The sequence below is a fragment of the Callithrix jacchus genome, chromosome 13 (assembly GCF_049354715.1).
Source record: "Callithrix jacchus isolate 240 chromosome 13, calJac240_pri, whole genome shotgun sequence".
Classification (NCBI taxonomy): domain Eukaryota; kingdom Metazoa; phylum Chordata; class Mammalia; order Primates; family Cebidae; genus Callithrix; species Callithrix jacchus.
The window spans coordinates 49,061,125-49,084,954 of record NC_133514.1 but is presented as its reverse complement, the minus strand read 5'-3'; the positions used below and the strand labels follow the sequence as shown (position 1 = coordinate 49,084,954).

Sequence of the window (23,830 nt, the reverse complement as noted above, 5' to 3'; positions counted from 1 at the left end):
CCCAATTATTTTTATCATTTTTAATGGAACTCTTAACAGCTCACAGTCCTTTGGCATCCTCTTCCACAACTGTTTAATTTGTTATTGTGTGTGCCTGTGTCTTTTAAGCAAAGGCAGAAATCCCTTATTTTCATTTCCTTTTCTCATCTTAGCAGTTGTAGCGCTCTGGCTTCATATGCTTTGAGAACCTAAAAAGCAACTGGGTCTCAACACCAACTCATGGCCTTTTTTTAAGTTTGTATATGACATTATACACACATGTATAAATATATGTGTATTTTTGCTTCAGTGGAATGAAAATGTGCGTCAGAGACTGTATGTTCGATGTTTTCTTTAGCTGCTCGCAGTTACAGGACTGTGCAGAAATGCTTAGCTATCTTTGCTGCTTGTGTGCTGACTAATGAAATAATTGATTTTTCCTCTTGCATTTTTAGCATCAGAAAATTATTTTTTCAAGTAAGCTTATACTGTAACTCAGTGATTGATGGTTGAGATCTTTGCTCATATTTTCATTTTCAAAGATTAATATATGCTTTTTGAAGGAGGCAGGAAGTGTATTTAATAAAACAAACTGAAATAGCTCCCCTTTTTATATTTAAGTAAAATGGATAGAAAATCAGTGACTTGCTTTTGAAGTTTATGTGGTTTAAAAGTATTTTGCAGTTCAGTGTAGAAATAAATGCTACTTTTTTGTGACACTGCATACTTTTAGCTGAAATGTAGAGTATACTTTTACCCTGTATATTTTCATTTATACTGGATTTTAAGGCTACCTCAGTTAATTTTTTATAATAAATTCCAGAGTTTTCCCCTCTCATTTCTTTTAAAATGACACGTACAATTCCATTCTTCTTTGATAATACGTCTACATTTATAAATATTTGGAAAAAATGTGTATGTTTGATCCTCAACCACGTGGAATTTGCTTTTACCTTTTCTTAGAGAAATCACACTCGGAGGTGACATCATGTGTCCCTGATAATTGCACATAAATGTTGGCTGTTCTGTTATCTTCTTATCCACACATGTGGTCTCTTGGGACAGCACAGGTAGAGGAGGGTGCTGTGGAAGCTAGAGCCCTCCCAGTCCTGACCCACAGGCTCCTGTGGAGGCCAGAGCCAAGTTACAAACTGCCAGCTGCCAATGGGAGCAAGCTCTAATGCAGGAGTGGCTGTCATCCCAATTGTTGGTTTGTGGAGAAGGTTCTAGAGCCAAACCCCGGGAGTCTAGAATCTCGCTAATTAGATGTGGTCTCCAGCAGCATCCTCTGGGAGCTGGTTAGAAATGCAGCCTCTCAGGCCTAGCCCCTGCGCTGCTGAACCGAGTCTGCAGTCACCACATCCCACAGAATTTACAGGCACCTTAATCTCAGGAAGCTCTGGTCTGGATCATTGGTTTCCCAGAGTGATCGTGTATCAGAATCACCTATGGAGCTGATGAGACATTACAGACTCCTGCCCCAGCCCTCACAGATAGTGATTCAGTTGGTCTGGGGTGATTCTGCCACCCAGCCAGGTGTGGGACCCCTGCTCTGAAATGGTCATCCCTGTTGGCTGAAGGGCAGTTCAGGAAGGTCAGTCACCTGCTGGATGTGTGTCTGGAAGTCTGCAGCAACTTCAGTTGCACAGTCCAGCTGCTGGGAGCCTCACCTCTAGGACTCCATCCCTGAGTGGACATCTCATTCCTGAAGAGCACCCCAGGCCCTGGACCTGCTTGTCGGCGCCGTCTGCAGCCCCATGATGGGATGGAGATTTGCAGGAGACTAGCCACCCAGCCTCCACTCCTTTCCCTTCCCGTTCCTATGGAAACAGATTGCGGGAACACTGGGCACGGTGCTATCTTTACCCGGTTTTTGGCGATCTGAGGTCTGTTTCCATGGGAACCAGAAGGGAAGGGAACGGTGGTGGAGCAGCTAGACTGCTTTTAGATTTTGATGGCAGCCTCTGTGTTCACTGTAAAACCTGATTTGCCCAAGTTTACCTCTAGGCCAGGGGTCCATGCAGCTCTGAATGCAGCCAAGATTCATCTGGAGGAGAGGCCAGTGAAAAACGAGGAGAAAAGGAGGAGGTGTGAAAATATCCCTGAAAATCCCAATCATTCCCTTTTCCTCCAGGAAGCCATTTTTAGGTGTTGGGATAAGTTATTTAAATACCATTTTTAGGTATTATTTCTTGTATGGTTTTATTGAACGTAATAACATGTTTTTATTCAAAGGAAGTGAGGAGATGAATCATTTCGATAGGAGTGATTTCTCAGACGTGGGAAATCCCTGTGGCTCGGCAGTGCGAGTGAGTCACAGCTGGCTCTGTGTGCTGGGCTGAAAATGAGGGCCTGGTGGGTCAGGGCAGAGCAGAAGCCTAGTGAGATGGGGAGGCTTGGGTTGGTGGAAAGGACAAAGTGAAGCAGTGCTGACTATGCAAGTATTTGAAGATGACAATGCTAAGTTCTAATCTAAGCAGGCCCTGGCCTGAGTGAGCCCTCTGAATATTCAGTTATGGAGTGGAGTTTATTGGGGCGATCATGGCTCTCTGCTCTTCCCTCCCGTCCCTTTCCCTGCAGTCAGGGAACAGCACCCTCTTCTTCCCTCCCCTCTTTCATCCCGTCCTCCCACAGTGTCCTGAGGGTCTGGTAACTTCCTGCTTGTGACTGTCACCCCACAGGAAGCACACAGAAAAGGATAGAGCCTTAACCTTTCTGGAGGGCCTGTTAGTTGTAATGCACATAGCTTTCATGCATTTTCTCATTTGATCGTCACCACTCTCTCATGGATATATTAGTGTCCTATTTTATAGAGGAGGAGACTGAGGCTCAGGGAGATCATGGAACGAGCCAGAGAAGAGCGGCTCACAGAGTCAGCGTCCTGCCCTGGGCTGTCTGACCTGACCTGGGCTCAGCGCCTCCATGGAGTGGGCAGCTGTGCTGGGCTGGGCCCAGGGTCCTGCAGAGCCTCTGATGGCCATGGCCTGCACCTGGTGGGAGGCCTTCTCCTCCTTGTTTCCTCCCACCGGCACCTTGCTCTTCAATGCTGGTCTTGTCCACTGGCATGTGAATGTTTCCTGATTTCAAATGTATTTGTTATTATTTAGTTTTTATGTAAAAATAGAGCACAGTTCTGGTGATTGCATGGGGTATTAGGGATATTTGGGAACACTGGCCCAGAGTATCTTGGTGAAAGTGGCAATGGCTTACTTTCCCTGGAGGAGTGAAATCAAGTCCTCGTTCTTGACGTTTGAGGGAACTGTATTCACTTCATCTGAATCTGGAAGGGAGGGTGGGCATGAGGTTGTTGTGTGTTGGGGGAAAGCTGCCCCTCCCTTCCTGTCCTCCCAAGCTCTGCGGGCCTCTGTCTGAAGAAATGTGCTGTGGTCTCCATGCAGAATAGGGGCTGGAATAAGTCAGTTCCTGTTTGTCAACTCTAATGGAGAAGGGAATAAACAAGGTCTAGATTCTGAGAGGGAGAAAGAAAAATCTGAAGAAGACACAACTTTCCATGCAGAGGAAGCCAGTGATGAGGCTGGTGCAGCCCATGGTGGCTTAGGTCATGAAAGGCCTCTCAGAGCCTGTGCAGCCCCATCAACAGCGGCCTCAGCTGCCAAGCGCAGTGGTTACATTCTCTCCTGCTGCCGGCGTCCTGTGGTTTTCTTCAGTGGACTTGCCTGGATCTAACTAACAGTGGATATGTAAGACAGACAGATCCTTTCTGCATCAGGTATACACAGAGGCTTCTTCTGTGGGTGAGGACACAGCTCAGGATGAGACAGCTCCTGCAGCCACCGATCAGTACTTCTGAAGCTCAGCAAACTCAGCACACCCTTGGCCTCCAGTGCTGTTGGAGACTGTGCTATCACATGTGGTTCCGGAGGGGCCCGTTCTGTCTTCCAGGAGGGCACATGTCTTTACTGCTGCCTGGGCTGCCTGGTGGGACACATGGTACCTGTCTGTGGTTTCCCCATGAATACCCCTTGCATGCTTTTCCTCTGTGAGAGCACATGCACAGTTCTTTGTTACCAAGGCAGTGGAAATTGGTCTAATGAACTCTTTCTGCTTGGCTGGAGGCCCCAGAACACAGCGACGGGGTTTGTGGCCCCATTAGTTAGAGACCAGGCCTCCCCTGGGTTCTTTGCCCTCTGTGACAGGTGCTTCTGGGGACAGATGTACTTTCACAGCCTGCCTTGCCCAGCCTTTCAGGAAGTTGGAAAGCTCTCTTGATGCTCCCTGCAGGTGCTTAGAGTCGGGACCGCCCGTCAGAAGGCTCGGTGTGCCGGCCCTGTGGGTGGTGTTTGATGTTGTGTATCACACTCTTGGGCCCACTCACTGCTGGTGACACAACTCCAGGGCCAACCTCAGACAGCACTGTTTTGCGTTCTGTCCTTCAGACATCTGCTGAAACATGCATCTCCTTGGATTTCTGTGCTTAGATGAAGTTGTTTGACCAACATGAACTGACTGTGCTATGCCACTTCTGTCTCCATGACTTGGTCTGCCCCAGTGATGGCTTTGCTGCTTGCATTGCAAGTCACTCTTGGAAAGGCTGATCTAGAGGTTATCTTTTAGCTCTTAGGTGAGTGCCTGTGGCCTCTTCCAGGTGCTTGTACAACCCATGACTTTCCTAGGGTGGCACACGATAGGTTGCAAAGTATTTCTTCTTCTGGTTCCCTTAAATGGGAGAAATAGCAGAGTGGTTGAACGGAAGTTTAATCTCTAAGAGGATATCAGATGGGCCTGTATCTGTTTCTTCTCTATCAGCAATAGAAACCTCTTCCTCTCTCCCGAGGAAAGTGGGACTTTCCCTACATTTTGTCATAATGGACATACCCAGGCAGTAAGGAGTCGTCATTCTGCCGGAGTGCAAACTGCTAGCCAGCCCCGAGAGCTGTGCAGGCGTGACCCGCCATTGAGCCCACATAAAGTTGGATGGAGCAATAGGCAGAGCCTCGCAGGCCCACCCCACACAACATAGACTTTCCCCTGAAAATATCTAAGAAAAGTCTTACTGGAGCATTTCTGTCCACCACCACCCACCTTGAACTGGATACTAAGTTGTGAAAAATTATATAAAGTGGAAAGTTTTTCTTTGTCCTAGAGGAATATATATTCCTCAGATAATGAATGTGAGTAAATGAGACAGAAGTGCTTCATGAAAGCTCAGCTGTTCCCTGTGTGTTTGATTTAAGAGGCACTTGTGGAGCTGGTCTGGAGCTTGGTGAACAAGGAATGCTTAGGAGGCTTTGTGAATACAGGCGACTGACATGGCACAGATCATGGATTTCTGTAGGGAACATTGACTGGTTTATCGCTCATCAGTTTATCTGAGGTTTAAGGTATAGTCTGTTCTGCTGCACGTCCTGGTGTGGCTCCATTAGTTAGAGACCAGGCAGCCTTCCTCTGGGTTCCCTGCACTCTGTGACAGCTGCTCCTGGGGACAGATACATGTTCACAGCCTGCAGAGGGGCATGAGAGCGCCACACTTGTCAGAAGGGTGGTTGGCTGTCCTCTCTGTGCCAAGTTTCATTCTTGGGGCCGTGTGGAAGCTTGAGAAGTACATGTAAAGGACTAAAAGTCAGCACTTTAACAAGGAAGCAAACCAGACAGGGAGGGGGATGGAAGAACCACAGACGGGACGCTGCATGATTATTTTCTGAGAAGGAGATGTAAAATCTTGGTCAAATTTATTATTTTTCTTTCTATTGCTGCTTTTTAAATGTGATATTTCAATACGAAAACATGAAAAAAAACCCAATCAAATATCAAGAGCCTCTGTCTTTTTCCTTTTAAAGGCAAGTTTCTTTCTTGACATTTTTTTTTCTCTTCTACTATTCTACCACATTTCATACCAAAAACCTCACCCACACACTTTCTCTAATTTTGTATCCTTTCTCCTGTTTCTCTCTGTTGTTAATTTTAGCTGGCATGGAATGATTTGAGCTTTGATTTTTATCTATTGGGAACTTTTAAAAAAAATCAAGACAAATCAGCAGAGGAACTAGGAGATAAATCCAATGTTGTAACCAGTTGGGTCAGATAAGAATTGGAAGAGGGTGGGCTGAGGCGTATTAGAAATACACAATTTCATCAGCCGTCTGCCGAGGCAGGTTGAAGTAATTTGAGAGTGGTGGTAATTCCTCCAGCCCTCATTAGATCTAGCGTTTTGTTTGTGTTTTCTCATTACGTACTAGATGGCTCTATGAGGCCAGTGCCATCATTCCTTCCGTTTTACAGCTGAGGAAACTGAGGCTCAGGGGCTTAAGAAATTGCCCAAGTCACACACAGCCTAGAATGTAGGTGAACCCAAGGTGGCCAGAGCCTGGACTTTTGTTCTCTGGCCCCTTTGTATAAGGCTCTTGTTTGAGCATTTTTGAAACAGCGTGGGGCTGGGCACTGCCTGTGCAGCAAACTCCCAGCCATGATGTCCCCCATGGGGCGCCCCCAGGCCAGCAGCCAATTGTGTGTGGCACCTGGATGCAGGACAGAGGCCATGGATTGAAAAGGAGGTGACCCAGCTGAGACTCAGCTAGAATTCTGTGCAGTACAACTAGCATTAATTGGGCACCTGCTGTATTCTAGTCCCCATGGTCAGTGCCAAGGACAATCAGGAAGCACTGTCCATAAACACCTGCAGAGGCAGACGAGACACAAGGATCTGGGCCCTGTAGCCACAGGAGCTTGGTTTGTTTTGCTCACTGCTGTCTCCTCAGCTCCTAAAATAGTGCCTGCCAGAGTAATGACCCCACAAATAGCTGTTGAAATACTGAATGAAGAGATGTAGCTTTAGTGGCATCCTGCAGGCCAGAGATAAGGAGAGACCGTGGGCCGGCACAGGTGTCCCAGGGAAGCCTGCTGTGAGCTGACAGCAAGGAGTGGCTTGGCAAGGGGACGAAAATTGTTTCATACAAACAGCTTGTCGGTTCATATTCTTTTCTGCTCCCACCAAAGAATGAGACAGCTCCCCCTCCCTTCCTGCCCACACTTGTTAGCCTACAGCCTGACCCCCTTCTTGTTCGCCTGTCATGCCCATTTTAAGCTGATTTTATCTGAAGAAAGCTGGGGTGGGAAAGATCCCTGGGTGTAGAGCATCACAGAACCTAGCTCCCGCCTGCCAGCCCCCTGCCCGCCAGCTGGAGCCTTCATGCCAGGTCGCAGTGGGAGCAGAACCTCTAGAGGGGTAGGGTTGGGTAGGGGGTATTTCTTCTGCTTGGCTGGTGGCCACAGTGGAGGTGTCCATGATGTGCTCAGACCAGGCCAGGTCCCCTCTGAATGCATGTCTGCCCAGGGATCATCTGCCCCTGGGCCAAGCCCTGAGCCTTTCTCGTTCCCCTGTGCATGTAGGTGCTGCAGGCATGGTCTGTTTTAGGCCTTGGAAAGTGGAGATCCTCCCAGTATTCCCTGATTCCAGCAAGCGGCTAGTGCACATGTGCGTGGCTGTCTTCCTAGTATCAGAGTCTCTCCCTCTTGAGCCAGTGTCTCTTGTGGTTTCTGTGAGTGGACAGTGGAACTGGAGGCTTGGGCCGGGATCCCAACACCTGGTTCCAGCCCTAGCCTGCATTCCTCCCACACTCATCTTCAACCTGCTCCCTCTCCCCGAGCCTCTGGATCGCCTCCTCCACACAGCACAGGGGTTGGATATATGACTCCTTGTGGCTTCCTCTGCTGCTAGATCATATGAGTTGATAATTATAGACTTACTAATGCATTATAGACAGTTATTCTGTTTGTTTATTTTGAGGGGAACTCTTTCCAACTTGGTTTGAGTAGAGCCTCAGGATTTATCAAGTGTCGGATTTGTCAAGGTGACATTTTAAAGACTGTTCTAATAATTACTGCTTTTCCTGTTTGTAGCCTGTGTGTGCCTTTGAATCAGGTGTTTTGGATTTTGTACTTGCGTCCTGAATTGGTGATCTACAGCGAGGCACTACGGTACCCTGAACTACATTACCCTGAACAAGTAATCAGAGCCCACTGAGCTACCCAGGGTGAGGATGGCTTGGAGGTTGTGTTGCAAAAGCTACACATTATTTTGCACCCCCACATCACAGAGATGAAAAGTAGCATGGAAAATTCATAACACTCCAACTCAATCTTCCCTGGCTATAGGCAGGCCGTTTCTCTGACTTGTTCTCAGACTCGCATTTCTGTGTGGATCTTCTGTGCTTGTGCACTATGTCCCTTTCTTTTGTTTCTTTTTAGTTTTTTTTTTTTTAAGAGACAGGGTCTTACTATGTTACCCAGGTTTGAGTGCAGTGGTGCAATCACAGCTCACTGCAGCTGTGAACTCCCGGGCTCAAGCAGTTCTACTGCCTCAGCCTCCCCAGTATAAGTGTGCAGTGCCGTGCCCAGCTAATTTTTATATTTTTACCAGAGATGGGGACTTGCTATGTTGGCTAGGTGGGTCGCAAATGCTTGGGCTCAAGCGATCCTCCTACCACAGCCTTCCAGTGTGCTGGGGATACAGGAGTGAGGCACTGTGCCTGCCCTCTTTGTCCTTTCTAATGCCCATTTGCCCCCTCTCCCTTGGCCAGAGACATGGCCACAGGAGACTTATTTGGAATGTCAGGGACCTCCAGTTTCACTTCCTCATTTTATAAAAGAGGAGATGGGAGCCGGGGCCAGGGAGTCACCAAGGGAACCAGAAGTGAGATGGGTCCCCACCTGGGGCTCTCTGCCTCTGGCTGCCTGGAGGCAGAGGTTGTTTCATTTGTAGCACCTCCTTTTCTTTACTGTTAGGAGATCTTGAAACTGACTGGCTATTGCCAAGGTCTGCACTATCTATGAGAGCACTCACATGGAGACATGTGGCATCTCCCTTGGAGGGACACCTGGTGCCAGCTCAAGTCGGAAATAGCTTCTCAGGTACCTTTTTCCCAATTTTTCTCACATCTTCTCATGGCAAACCCTTTGCCACCTTGATCCTAAATGAACCATAGGCTGAGATGGTGCATAGGTGAGCTGTGCAGTACAGCCCTCAAACATGTTCATTTTTATTTTTTTAAAATTTTGCAACAGAGCCCCGGTTTGCCAAGGTTTAGAATGACCTCTTTATTTTGCAGTGTTCCTTTCTCCCTGGAACATCTCTGGTGGGGAGTGGCCAGGGATCGGCGTCCACAGGCCGGGGCTCAGCCTTCAGTGTCTATGGGGCCTGGAGCGGTAACTGTGGCTATGGAGCTGTCACCTAGGTAACCGACATTCCGCCAGCGAAACAGTCTGTCCACAGCAGGAGGAAATAAAAAATGAAACTGCAGCGTCAATTCTTTATGCACTACAGTTTTTTGAATGTTACTTGATTTTGGAAAAAAGACTGTTTCACTTCTCCATTAGAGTTTGGCTTCTGTGCCCAAGTGTGACCCTCATGTTTCCTGAACCCCATGTGTCTGTTTTTACAGTGTCTTTTAATGAAAGCTGTAATACGGACACATTCACTTTTTATTCCTGAATGACTCTGAGGAGGACTGCCTTTCATATAAGTTTTTGTGAATAACTGGTAAGGCAGACAGATCCTGCAACTTACTTGGTTAGGTTTGCGAGTGTTCATGTTTTTAATGTTTTTAAATGTCCCTTCCCGTGGGGGTGTTTTTCCATTTGATGTGCTCTATTTCCTTAGTAACTGTTGCTCTGTTATGGGAGGGACTTAATGACATTTTTTCAAGTGCAATATTGAATTAATTTATTTCCTGTTTAGTCCTGCCCATCTTCCCAGTATAAATAGAACCTCCGTGTGTGTGTGTGTGTGTGTGTGTGTGTGTGTGTGTGTGTAGAATGACGACCATGTGCTTGCTGCCTTGGGGGGGCTCTTGACTGTGACCTTGAGTCTGGGTAAGTTGCCTCTTCCTGTATTCCCCTCTCTCTTTCTCTCTTGATATAGGGCACTTGGGTTTAGGGAGCTTCCTGGGCCTCAGGAGTAGCATGGGAAGCAGTGCCTTCAGGGCAAGAGGCCCAGAGTCAACCCTGCTCTCCTGCTGCCAGTGTTGGGCACAGTTCTTGAGCCTCTGTGGGCCAGTGCTTGCTCTCTCTCTGTAGCCTGAGGACATTTAAGTCAATGACCTCTAAAGGCCTTTACTAGATAGGAATTTCTGGGAAGTCTGAGTGCAGAGGGATCATTATTTGTAATCACCATCTCTACTCTTCTAGTGGGTTGGTAGGAAAACCAGACCAGAGGGTCCCAGCCAAGCAGGCTGAGGAGTAGCATCTTACCTGGGAAATGCCCCTTGCCAGGCACAGCTGGAGGTGGGGTTGTGTAGGTGTTTGCTGAGCCTTCTCTGTGCTGGGTATATTACTCAGGGAAGCTTCACACAAATACCTTCCTTCACTCATGTGTTCGCTCAGGAAACATATATTTACCGTGCACCTGCTGGGTGCCAGCAGGAACTGGAGGATCTGCTGGCTGCTGCCTTTGCCCTCATGGCATTTGTGGGGGAGACAGGCAGGTGTGGCACAGTCAGGACACTGGCATGGAGTTGGAACTGCAAATATGTTGGGAAGCTGACTAGGTGCTGTGGGTTGTGTAGCAGGGTCTGGACTTAGGCTGGGGGCTATCAAAGAAGCATCTCCAAGGAGAGTTCTTTGGGCTGAGACTGGAAGGCTGAGTGGCAACTCACAAGCAGGAGGCCCATGAGAGCAGAAGATTGTAGGGATGGCCCGCAGGCAGTGTTTGTTCAGCTTCTCCAACTTTCACACTTCCATGTGTTTGTTCCACAGATGCCCAGCGTGACCGTGCAGGTTGCTGGTTGGTTTGAAAACTAAAAGCACATGTCTGGTTTAGAACAGGGCCTGCAGACTTCTGCTGACCATGCTGGCCCTCGGAGTTTTCTCTGTCCTGATTACCCGCCCTGCCCTGCCTGTTGGTCACCTGACAGGCACTTATCGAGTGCTGCTGGGTTCTGGCTGCTTTAGGATGGTCACAGTCTTTCACTGAGCAGAATGAAGCCTGAACCTCTGCTGCATATTCCTAGAAAGGATAGCTAATCTGTATGCTAGCAGTGAGGAAGAAGACTTTTTACAGCATTTATAATTGTATTTTACCTTGAAAATTGCATTGGGGGAGACTCAGAGTATATATAGGAATAGGCACGTATTCACTGATGAGGTAACACAACTGTGTCTGTCCTGCTTTTGTTGGGAACCACACACATCATTGTCCTAAAAATCCTGGCCATGTTAACACTTAGACCTCACGGGAACTGTTTGTTACACACCTGTTCCCAGCCTCTCTTTTAGGAGTCCTAAGGCTAAGGATTGGTGAAGGTGAAGTTGGTTGTTTCCTCTATTTTGATCCACATTGGCCTCAGTCTTCCTCACAGCCATTTGACATGTGGGATGTATGATAACTTTATTTTTCTAATTACTTTTTTTGACAAATAATAATTGCATATACGTGGGGTACCATGTAATGTTTTGGTGTATGCATGCATGGCAGAAAGATTCAATTCAAATGAATTAATATATTCATCACCTCACCAACATCATTTTCTGTGGTAAGAATGTTTAAAATCTATTATTTTAGCAATGTTGAAGTGTGTGATACATTTTTATTAACCGTGGTCACCATGCAATGCAGAATATCACTAAAACTTACTTCTTCAATCCAACAGAAACTTTGGTACCTTTGATCAACATTTTCCTTTTCCCCATCCCTCTTCTGCCTGCCTCTGGTAATCTCCTTTCTACCCTCCTTCTGTGAGATTGACTCTTTCAGATTCCACATAAAAGTGAGATCATGTAGCATTTGTCTTTCAGTTCCGGGCTTATTTCATTTGGCATAATGTCCTCCTGTGTCATCCATGTTGTTGCAAATGACATAGTTTCCTTCTTTTTAAAAATTGTATAGTACTCCACTGTGTATGTATACCACATTTTCTTTATGTGTTCATCCACTGAAGGACACTTAGGGTACTTCCATATCTTGGTTACTGTGAATAGTGCTGAAATGAACATGGGAGTATAGATATATTTTTGACATACCTATTTCAATTCCCTTGGCTATAGGTATGTCAGAATACCTTCCCTTCCCAGTGGGATTGTTGGATCATATGGTGGTTCTATTTTTAGTGTTTGGAGGAACCTCCATACTGTTTTCCAAATTGGCTGTACCAATCTCCATTCCCACCAACAGCTACACGGGTTCCCTTTTCTCTGCGTCCTTGCCAATACTTCTCATCTTTTGTCTTTGATAATGGCCATTTAATGGGTGTGAGATGTTATCTCATTGTGGCTTTAATTTGTATTTCCCTGATGCTTAGAGATGTTGAGCATTTTTTAATATATCGGTCAGCCATTTGTATATCTTCTTTTGAGAAATGTCTTTTTGGGTCATTGCCCATTTTAAAAATTGGGTTGTTTTCTTGTTACTGAGTTGTTTGAGTTACTTATATATTTTGGATATTAGGCCCTTATCAGATGTATGGTTTGCAAATACTTTCTCCCAATCCGTTGGTTGTCTCTTCATTCTGTTGATCGTTTCCTTATGATAACAATGATTTTTTAAAAAGTGAGGTAGCATAACTTCTACAGTGAAACAAATAGACAAAAATCCCACAATAAAACTACAGCGAAAACCTCTCCACAGTTCAGTTTTCTTTCTGAGTTTAGAGAACGGGAACAAATAAAGTCTAGCATATTTGCACACAAGCATCATAGAAAAGGGCAGAGAAAAATCAAAGTTTTAGGGCAGGTGGACTTTTGTTTTCATCTGGCAGAGGAAATTCCACTTCCCAAAGTTCATGATGCTAATGCAACTAGGTTTCTTCAGAAGTTCCTGTAGGACCTGCATGCTGGCCATTTTTAGGTGGAATGTTAGAATTCAGAGAAAAAAATGTTTTCTCACATTTTTACACACTTCAAAGCCATCGTTTACACAGATAATTTTTTTTAATTGAAATTTTACATATTCTTTAAACTTGAGGACTCCTACTGGGCCATACCTTATTAACTTAGAACGTTACTATAGATACATGAAGGTAATAGAATTGAATGTCTTAGTATCATTAAAGTACTTCGTTAATTTATAAGGTACTCCTTATAATTAGTATTTATTAGTGATGTGTTACTTCACTACCTTCTGTTTATATTTACAGCAACATGCAGTTAACAGAGGGCTCCTTTCTGTTCTGTGGTCTGTTCTCTTAAGTTCTTTTTCTTTATTTCAATGGTGAAAAAGAATAACCAATTTCTAAAAATCGGTTATAAATTGATTAGGATGAAGTGATAATAGAAAAGAAGTCTCTTTTCCTAAATGTTGGAGATTGATATTCAGGATTCTGTTTTAAAAGTCTGATTCTTTGGGCTTCTGACATTCTTCTTGTTAGTATTGCTTTATGTTTAATCGAATGAACATTAAAAATCTGAGAAACATTTGCAAAATGCTTTTATTATTATGTAACATATGGAGCAGTTTATAGATTAAATTTGCTCTTCCTTCCAATTCTCTTTAAAAAGTTAATGTAGGCATTTGTTTTTCTCCTTAAGAATGAATTTTTAGGCTAGGCAATGTGGCTCATGCCTATAATCCTAGCACTTTGGGAAGCTGAGCACATTGGGAGGATTATATGAGGCCAGGAGTTTGAGGCCAGCCTGGCAGCTTAGTGAAACCCTGTCTCAAAATAAATAAATAAATAAATAAATAAATAAATAAATAAATAAATAAAATAATAAAGAGAATCCCTTTTAAAAACTGCTTCATGCAAGTCCTGAATTTTCTTCCTGGAGTGCTGACCACAATGGCCATCTACCACAGACCTCAGTCTAAGGCCTTGGGAACCCAGCTTGGGAAATGGGTTTTTTTCCCCAGGGTGTCTGTGAGGGCAGAATGGCCCAGGAAGGACATTTGACCCTTGGGTCCAGCACAGCTGTGGCCTTGCGGGGGCGGGGGGCAGATGGAGCTCCTCTGACCCTCACAGCCCCTTCAGGCGCCTCCATGTCCACAGTGGGGTCGTAGAGGCAGCTCTGGCCACTTTTCCTTTCTGGCCTTTGTAAGCCTGTTAATTGTAATGCTTCTGCCAGTCATCAGGAAAGTGACCTCTTGCTTTTCAATTTCAGAGGCGGAGCACAGAGAACCACAGCTGGGACCACGAGCTCCTGTGTGCAGGTACGACCCTGCAGGATGCTGGCAGTGGCTTGGCCTGGGGCGCCTATTCTCTGAGGGCCTGAGGGCCAGCCCCTCCACCCACGCCATGGCCTCTGCGCCCTGGCTGGACGGTTGACTGGAGCGGGGACGCTGCCCAGGTGCCACACCCAGGTACCGCCGCCTGCGCCGGAGCTGGGCTGGTGGGCCGCGGATGCTCCCAGAGGCCGGCCCAGCAGCGCGATGCACTTGGACAGGCTAAGATGGAAGTGACCTGAGCCTCGCCCGGTGGCTTCCTCGACGGGACAGCACAAGAGTCGCAGCACAGGCTTGTCTGGGGAGCAGTATGCCGGAAGCTGGTTTTCAGGCCACAAATGCTTTCACAGGTGAGCATGCCCCAGGTAATCAGAGGCTTCACCTCCACTCCTGGCAGGTAATAAACTCCCAAACCACGGCACGGGGTGAACTTACCTTTGCAGTCAGGAACTGAAGGTCAGTGCAGTCAAGGGCTCAGGCTGCTGTGGTGACTGATTTTGACAAAATAATAATATGTTTTCCTTCTCACCCAATAAGAGTTTGGAAAAGTGTTTGACACTTTTTGCTTCTGTTTGTGTTGAATGATAGGATACACATAATATCCTGCAGTATTCACAGCGTCTTCCAAGTCTCTGTTCTCTAAGGAAATATGTCACTTGCTGAGCGAGGGCAGGGGAAGTATGGTTTGTTCTTTATAGAACTGGGAAGATTCTCCCAGGGAAAAGATTAATTGCCGATGTGTGCTTGATTTCTCCCCATCTTTAATTTATCAGATTTATTTGTGTACTTGGGGCAGCTGGGAAGAACTCACTTTGCAGTGAGCCGGGAGAAGCAGGACACTCCAGTGTGCTGGTGATTTGGCCCTGGCTGGCCGTGAGCGGGGAGGAGTGGGACATGCCAGTGTGCTGGTGATTTGGGCCTGGCTGGCAGTTTGCATATTTTTCAGGGAACCACACAGTCTGGCTGGTTCCCAGAGCCCTCACACGAGACACAGGGGCTTTTGAATTTGGATCCTGGCTGTTTCTCTGATTCACATAACATCCCAGGAAGCCACTTAATCCTCTGGGCCTCTGTCTCCTCGTAGACAGACGGGGCTCTGTGACATTGAGGAACCTCATGAAATTCAGAGAGAACATGTTTACATAAAAAGATTTTGAGGGGTTTGCTTTTTATTTACAAGGAAAGATGGTAGAAATAGTCACAAGACGTGACCCTATTCTCTGGTTCCGTGAGTCCCAAAAGTTTGCAGCTTTTCAGATTTTATGGAGGGAGCAGATCAGGCTGTTGGGATGCCTAGAGAGAGGGGCAGGGACTCAGGCTCAATTGGCATGGGCCTTCTGCTTGGATTAGATGTCAGCTCCGAGACAGCCTTGCACTTCTCCACACTCCCTGTGGCTCCGGTATGAAGGGAGATACTGCACGGCACTGTGGTGCTGCTCCAAGAAAGAAAGGGGACAGTTCTTCCCATCCTTGCTGCTTCTGTGCACACCTGCAGCCAACCTCCTTTGGCTGCTTGTACCATATCTGTGACATGGGGTCTCAGTGACGGTGCCTTCCCCGAGTCATGCAGGGTGGGTCAGGGCCCATGCTCGTGAGCGTGGCGGCAGTATAGATGCCTCCCTCTGGATTTTGGGGGCCTGGTTACTCTATGGTCCATGTGGATGAGCTCCGCGGCTGTGTAGAAGCCTTCCTCCCAGGTTCTGGGGTGCAGGTCATGGCCCTTGTGGATGAGCTCATCAGCTATATTGACAGGGTCGGGGAGCATGTGCAAAGCAAAGCTCTCTAGAACCATCTTTATACTTGCAGCCCAGCTGGCTGGAAACCCTGCCCTTTTGCATCCCTTACCTTGTGTGCTTCAGCTGTTTCTGTCTCAGGAGCAACTCCCTTGTGGATACCCCTACCCTCCAGGCGGGGGGTGGGCAGCAGAAGCAACTGAGAAGTGGCCGGTTGTGTACTCAGCCTCCTTGTCCCTCTTCCCCACACCCCAGGAGGCAGCTGGGGAGGAGCAGCACCAGGAGATGACATAAAGAAGCTCTTCAGAATAGTTCTAGGAGGAAGAGGAAACAAGAAAAGGAAATGGCATTGGACAAAAAGAGCCCGAGGAAGAGTGGCACACTCTCTTAGATAGTTCTCCTGTCCATGGACCTGACTGCAGGGTGAAGACCATAGGTGTGGCCCGCAGAGGCCAGGGTTCTGGGGCCGTCTCCCCAACCTGCTGCACCTAATGCTGGTCCACATGGTTCCCACTGAGGTAGCCATGCTGTCCTCACACTCTGGGGTGCTGGGGGTTCCTCTGCCCCAAGGGAAAGGGAAGGGCCAAACTGAGGCTCTGTTTAGAATACTCAGAATCCTGTGGTTCTGCCTGGAGGATTCTTGCAGGAAGGACAGTGCCTCTCACATATTAAGCCAAGGTACATGGCAGCTGTTACCCCTAGGGCTGTGTCACCCCACCTTCCTCCCCACTTGTCACAGCCACCCACTTGTAGCTCCACCCCAGCTCACGTTTTTGTTTTATTTGTAATTTACGAATAATAGTTATATATATTAGTAGGTTCTAGTGAGATGTTTTAATACATGTATATGCTGTGGAGTGAACAAGTCAGGCTAATTGGCTCTGCTCATCACTGCACATTTTATCATTTCTTTTTGCTGAGAATACTTTGGCTTCTCTCTTTCAGCTCACATTTATGAGTTTCCCAACAATCTGTTTTCTTATTTTGGCCTCTTCCCTGCTGTGCCAGCCTGGCTGAGTAACAGGTGTGCTGGTGGCAATGGTGGGGTGTTGGCCATGGCCACCATTTTGGAGCCACAGTGTGCCAGGCACTGTGTTCCTGCCGTGTGTCCTTTGCTGGTCCTCACAGCAACTCCGAGGCCAGTGCCATCACGCTGGCCTTGCTCCCTGAGGGAACACTTGGTGCAGGTGGGAACTGGCTGGTGCCAGTGGCCTCTCCAGATTGTCTCACAGCGTGGCTTCAGGCACACACGGGGTTCCCTGGGGAGCTTCCCTGCCACCTGCTCTCACCCTCAGAGACTGAGTTTTAATTGGTCTTGGCATCACCTAGACCTGCTAAATCAGGACCCTCATCCTCACAAGACCCCAGGTGCTCAGCTCATGTTAAAGTCTGGGAAGCACTGGGAGCCAGCACTCAGCAGAGCAGGGTTTAGAGAGAGGCCAGGGTGCTCAAGGGGGTCACGTCTCAAAAAAAAAATCAACTGACTTGTGCCGTTCCTTCATTGGGGGGATCGAAATAATGGGTCTGCTCATTCTCAAGAGACTATCACATGTTGAAGTGTTTATACTGTTGGGTGTGCAAGCACCTCCACGGTGGCAGTTTTAGCTTCCCCATCTCTAGGAAGTAACTAGCAGTGAAATAAGGAGACGTGAGTGCCTGGTCTTCTCTGGAGCTGAGTCCCTGTAGACTAGGCTCGTCATTTTTATTCTTGGTCTCCTTCCCATCTGTTTGCCCACTTAGTTTGCAAGATTCCCCGTGATATAGGATGAAGGGGCTGACACGCCCTGCCTGCCCGGGCAGCTGGCTGAAACTTTAGCTTCAGAAGGAGGTGAACAGGAGCCTGGTGCCCAGCCCACAGCCTTAGTTGGGTTGCTGTTCTTACGATTTTGGATTTTGCTGATTGTCTGGGCTAATGGAAAGGAGTCTTACCTTAGATAACCTAAATGGTGAAGGCATTGAGGCATCTTCCCTAGGCTTTAAATCTTGTTTTGGGGCCAGACAAACGTCACTGTGCAGTTTACCCTGTATCCACTAAAAGAAATTTGTCACTTTATGTTCCAATTCTCTTGGAGGGTGGAGGCTGAGAATTCCCCTTTAAGAGGGTTTGGGGTGGCACTCTGGCTGCGGAGGAGAGCTGGGAGACCTGCTGTGAAGCTGCGTTTGTTTAGAGCATGTGAAAGTACCACGAGGGTGGTGGGAACTTGGGAGGCCCCTGTCCCTGTGCCATGCTAACAAGCCTGTGGTGGAGTTCAAACTGACCTCTTGCCTCCTGGGTGAGTGTGGGTATACTCACATAGATGCATATTGCACATTTAACTTCTTAATTATGCTCTTAGGTGAATCCTTGCATACAAGAACTGATGTTATTTTAAAGTTTCTCAGCATATCCAATTTAGAAATGATTTTAGTCATTTAGATACTATTTTATATCAAAAATTAATTTTTTCCTTTTACAAGTAACATCTGCTCATTATAAGCAAACTTGGAAAGCACAAGAGTCAAAAGAAGAGAAATAATCTTCCACATGCATCCTTGCCATGTGAATCTTTCTTTGGGTAACATTTTGGCTTACATCCTTCCAGTCTTCTTCAGTGAATTTCTTCCTACAGAACTCTGTTCTAATGTATATTCAATATTGTAACCTGATCATTCCCATTTTATATTACATTATGAGCATTTTTCTTATAAATATGACTTTAAATTGCTGCATATTTTTATGTACATGTACTTGAATTTTAAAATTGTGTACCTATTGTTGGATAGTGCAGTTTTTGACAGTTTTCACCCTTATGAATAACGTTTTGATGAACACCTTTGTGCATAAAAGCTCTTCTGTATTTTTTATTATTTCCTTCAGATAAACTCCCCAAGGCGGAATTATTGGGTCCAAAGATGTGAATTCTGTTAAAGCTTGTAATTGAATTTCCAAAGGGATTGGTTTATCCTAACTTTTGAGGCTGCACTGTCCTCCGTGGTTCAGCTGTGCGTGGAGTGGCCCTCACCTGCCTCACAGGGCATTTGTGAAGCTCTTTGCAGCATGCTGCTCTAAGGGCTGCCTGAGCACCATGTGTTGTGTGGAGCACCCTCATGTTACCCTTGAGCACTTAAAAATGCAGGTGTCTTCAACTTACTGTTTTTGTGCTTCCAGGCCTTCTTTCTGCCTGGCCGTCATTCACTGAGGCAATGATATAGGTGAATGGACTCCTGAAAGATAAGACTCTGTCTGTCCTGAAAACAAACCCCCAGTTCCTCTGAGCAGAGGGAAGTAGAGACCCTTCTAGGCTGGGTCTGCCAGGCTCCATTCCAGGTGCCCTAATAGCGGGGGAGATTTCACCTGAGTTTTCTTGTGCTTTCAACCGACTTGGAACGCATCCTGCCTGGGTACCACCGCCTACATCCTACAGAGGTTACTGGCTTGAGATTCTGCCTCTTCCCTGCCCATGGTACCACCCTTAGATACTGCAAAGGTCTTGCACAATTAATTTTCTTAGTATTTTAAAATCATTTCAATGTTAGAGAAAAAACATTTAGCCTCAAATAACTAGGTAAGTGAACCAAATTCCTGTAGAATTTACAGCTAGTCTTTATGGTGAAAGGAGAATCAGATCTAATTGTTAAATAAATTAAGGTTATTTCACTCATAAAGGAGGAGGAGGGAAGTTAACAGTCTTCAAGCGTCTGAAAGTGCTGTTTTGTGGGTGTTTGTCACCAGCTTTTCTTAGCCACTAATGACTGAAAAAGAAAACTCACTTAGACGGAGTAGTTAGAGCTGTTTCCCCTGTGGGCCCTGAGTGAGGGATGTGTCCTTGCTGGGGGTGTGCTTTGACTGCTGCATTGAGGAGCAGCTCCAGATTTGCCTTCCCACCCCACAGACCTTCTGCGTGTTTCTCATCCCTCTCATCTGCAAGGTTGCCACTGTGGCTGACCCACGGATGCCCTCAGCCCCTGCCTTCCAGAGCTGCCTGGAGAATGCCCGCTTTAGGACATGTTGAGAGCTGTTCCTCCATGAAAGGAATAGGGGTGAATTCATGACCAAAGCTTGAAAGAATCAACTTAAGCCAGTTTCTTTACTATAGAACTTTTCAGTCTTTAATATAGGTCTGTGCAGTATGAAGGTCCTAGGAAGGCAGGCAGTGGGCAGTGTTTTCCAAATGAACAAGACCTGGAAGGCATTTTGGAAAGAACAGCAGGCAGGGACAGCTTCTCGTAGTGTGCACTCTGAAGAAGCTGTGAATGTTTGGGGGTCGCCTCCTGCCATCTGCAGCTCCCGTGTGCCTGTCCCACCTGTGCCAGTGCAGTGGTTCCCGGCGGGCTGCTTCTGTTGAGCAAATATTGATGGAGCTCTTGCCAGGTGTATGTCAAGTGCTGCAGAGAAACAGTGTCATGAGACCGTCTCCCTGCCTTCATTCTCTCCTCTCTGTAGTTCTGCCGATGCTCTTTAAAGTGAGGCTTTAGTGATAACTTTCCCATGACCCCAAACTTTCCAGGGCTGCTTCTTGCTTCTTAACAAGAGTCCAAACTCCTCATCCTGGAGTTTGAGCCCCCCCTAGAGTTGCCTTCCTTCATTCTCTTGCTGTGACCAAAGTTCTGGACAAAGTGACCATGAACCCAATTGTTTGTGCAGTTTTTAACGTCGATGCTGTTGCTAATGCCTTCTCATCTTCTACAGTCTCTCCTTCCATCACCTTCCTCTCCATCTTCTGGAGCTGTCTTAGGTCCATGTAACCATTTGTGATGTGCGCAGGAGAAGCCTAGACGGTCTTCCTCCTTGCAATTTAGTAGACGTAGAAATGATTGATAATGGCTTTTTGTAAATCTCAAATGCTTTTTCTCCAGGGAAGTTAAGTTTGCTGAGAGAGCCATTTTACATACTGTGGTGTGTCTACTGGTTTTTCCTTCATGCTGTTTAGCCTCGCATCTGGTCCTCAGTTACAAACCTAACCTTAATTAATAATGTTTCTGTGTGTAAATAACATATAATTTATGTTATTGTTCCCATAAGCACCAAACTCTTCTCCATTTTCTTCCCTGTAAACCATTCTGTACTGTTTCAAGATAATCAAAAGTGATTATCTTTTTTTTTTTACAGGCATTGTGGTAGCCTCATTTCCATTTTAAATAAGGATGAGAAATGATTTCAGTATTGTCTGAAATATGTGTATTTTAAAGTTACTTGAGTGTGTACAACATATAGTCATAAATGCCTTTTCATTGCTATTAATAAAGTAGAAAAAGAAATTATATTTAATAATATAATTTAATGTATTTAGTATATTTATTAATAGTTAAAATATCAAAAGAAATTATATTTAATTATATTGAATTTCTTTTGATATTTTAACTGTTAATAAATATACCACCACCGAGACCAGTTTGGATGCTGGCTTTACTGTCATTAAGTATGAGCATTGTTTAAGATGAATTCTCTGCCACTGAATATCCAGGATCAAAGCAACCTACACATCTCATTAGGTTCTTTGGAAAATGCTGGCTTTTGTCCATTGTACATCTGAAACTTGGATGTTGTAGTCATCCCTGAAATGGAGCTGCTTATCTCTGGAGAAATGAAACATGTGCAGAAAGCAGGAGACTGCTTCCATACATGGCCTCTTGTACTTTCTGGGGTCCTAGCCTCTTCTTTCGTTAGTGTGTGGATGTCTCTAGAGTCCTTCATACTGGATTCTCCTGTGCTGTCTGTTGGGGAAGGCATTGCTTCCAGCAGGAGCAACCAGCCTCAGTCACCCCCAGCTCCTGCTCTGTGATGCTGATGAATCAGCTGACCTCTCTGAGATGCACTCTTTACAACACTGAGGTAGAGATAATGGCTAGTGAGTAGGCTCTGTATAAGGATTAAGTAAAATAACATTTGTAAAGTACAAAACACAGACACTAGTTTATAGTGGTGCTCAATAAATGTTCTTCCCCGTCTTCTTTCATAGTCTCCTTGACGTTGACTTATACAGAAAGCCCTCATAAAAATCAGGGGTCATTTAGCAGATATTTAATAGTCGTCATGCTTGTGTCCCAGGAGTGTATAGCCTCAGTGTCATCATGATCTGCACAGTTAGCTGCCATAGCTCTGATGACATCACAGCAGGTGTGGAGGTGGGAGCTGGCATGGGGGTGGGAGCTGGCATGGGGTTGGGGGTTGGCATGGGGGTAGGGGTGGCATGGTGCTGGGGGCTGGTGTGGGGTCGGGGCATTGGGGTGGGAGCTTGAGTGGGGGTGGGAGCTGGCATGGGGTGGGAGCTGGCATGGGGTGGGAGCTGGCATGGGGGTGGGAGCTGGCATCTGGTGGGAGCATGGGCTGTGGAGGTTGAGGACTTTGGCTCAGCCCTGGGCCCTCTGCTCGTGGGAATGTCCAGCACATGGCTTCCCCTCTGTTTCCTTATATCCCATCTGATAGGGCTTCTCTCTGCACTTGAACCCTGCCACCTGCCTGTGCTGGGCTAATAATGGTCTCTCCTCCAGCATCTCATGCAGTCGTCACAGGTCAAGAGTCATCAAACTTGGCTGGAAGTCAAGTCACAGGTCTGTGTGTTTATTTCAGGACACTATGTTTAAATGGGAGAACCCAGAAATGTGATATAAAAATAAACAAATTTAATTTGGGTGGTGGTTTATGGTCCCATTAAAATTAAAAATTTTCAACCAGCAATAGTCAATATGGGAGTATGGACTGTTTTTCCTCTCAATTAATGTTGGCATTTGTAGAATACTCCAGGGTGGTGTGAGAAAGATGTCTCCTGGTTCAAGATTTCCTGGGGGCAATAAAAGAATACAAATAATAACATGGTGCCCTAGCTGGGCATCTAATTCTGTGCTCTGTTAGCACCATCAGCCTTGCTGTCCTTTGTGGTTGCTCAAGTCCCTCATAGAAAGTGATGGTGCATATACTTATAACATACAAACATCCACTCACAGACCGTGCATCATCTCTAGATTGCTGATGACACCTCATACAATGTAAATGCTGTGTAAATAGTTGTTACGCTATATTTTTAAAATTTGTATTTTTAAAATTTTTTAGACGGGGTCTTGCTCTGTCACCTAGGCTGGGGTACAGTGGTGCCAGCATAACTCACAGCAGTCTCAACGTCTTGGGCTCAAGTGATCCTCCCACCTCAGCCTCCTAAGTAGCTAGGACTACAGGCACATGCCATCACACCTGGCAAATTGTTTATTTTTTTGTAGAGACAGGATTTTGCCATGTTGCCTAGACTGGTCTCAAACTCCTGGGCTCAAGCGATCCTCCTGTCTTGGCCTCCCAAAGTGCTAGGATTATAAGTGTAAGCCACTATGGCCTATTTTTTATTGTTATATTGTTATTTGTATTTTTTCTGAATATTTTTAGTCTGTAGTTAGTTGAATCCACAAATGCAGAACCTGTGGATACGGAGGGCTGATGGTACAGCTGTAGCAAGTATACAGAAGAAAATATGTTAATTAGTGTTTCTGGGTACCATATTGTATATTAAAGAATTCCTTTAAAGAAGCCATATACCAGTTGCCAAGTAGAAAATGGGCTTCCAGACTTCCTAAGGAGATGGGGGTGTGCCCATTTCACATGGGGGTTCTGTCTTAGGCTTGCCCAGTCTGCTACCCCTGAGACCAGCTACAGCTACTGTTTGGGTTTGCCTGACTTTTGTTTTCATTTTTTAAAAACTTTAATAATCTTTTGTAGTGATGGGATCTTGCTTTGTTTTCCAGGCTAGTCTTGTATTCCTGGCCTCAAGTGATTCTCCTGCCTTGGCCTGGGATTACAGGCACAAGCCACTGCTCCCTGTTGGGTTTGCCTGACTTCTTAGGAAAGTCATCCTGAGATCAGTGCTTCTGAATCCTACCACCTATTTCTTGTTATCTTGTCTGTAGAGCCCTAGAGTAGCAGGACCCTTGTCCTGGGCACTTACTGGAAAGCCATGGGGCCCGTCAGGTCCTGCCCCAAGATGACAAAGCACGGTGCTACCATGGCCTAGCACTCCTCATACCAGGAGTTGGGTAGGAAACCAGG

The 23,830-nt window shown here is 46.2% G+C and overlaps 1 protein-coding gene across 16 annotated transcripts in view; it reads left to right on the top strand.

Moving 5' to 3' along the window:
- Positions 1-23,830, top strand: part of LDLRAD4 (low density lipoprotein receptor class A domain containing 4) — a 436,878-nt gene that overhangs the window by 159,542 nt on the left and 253,506 nt on the right. For 14 of the 16 annotated variants that reach the window (XM_035270492.3, XM_035270491.3, XM_035270484.3 and 11 more), the window contains one exon: positions 14,026-14,436. In XM_035270492.3, the coding sequence (XP_035126383.1) occupies positions 14,397-14,436 (40 nt within the window). In that variant the 5' untranslated portion in view covers positions 14,026-14,396. Of the gene's footprint in view, positions 1-9,689; positions 9,808-14,022; positions 14,437-23,830 lie in introns of those variants that run through there. The other 2 variants (XM_008979457.5, XM_054243922.2) reach the window with 2 other exon arrangements.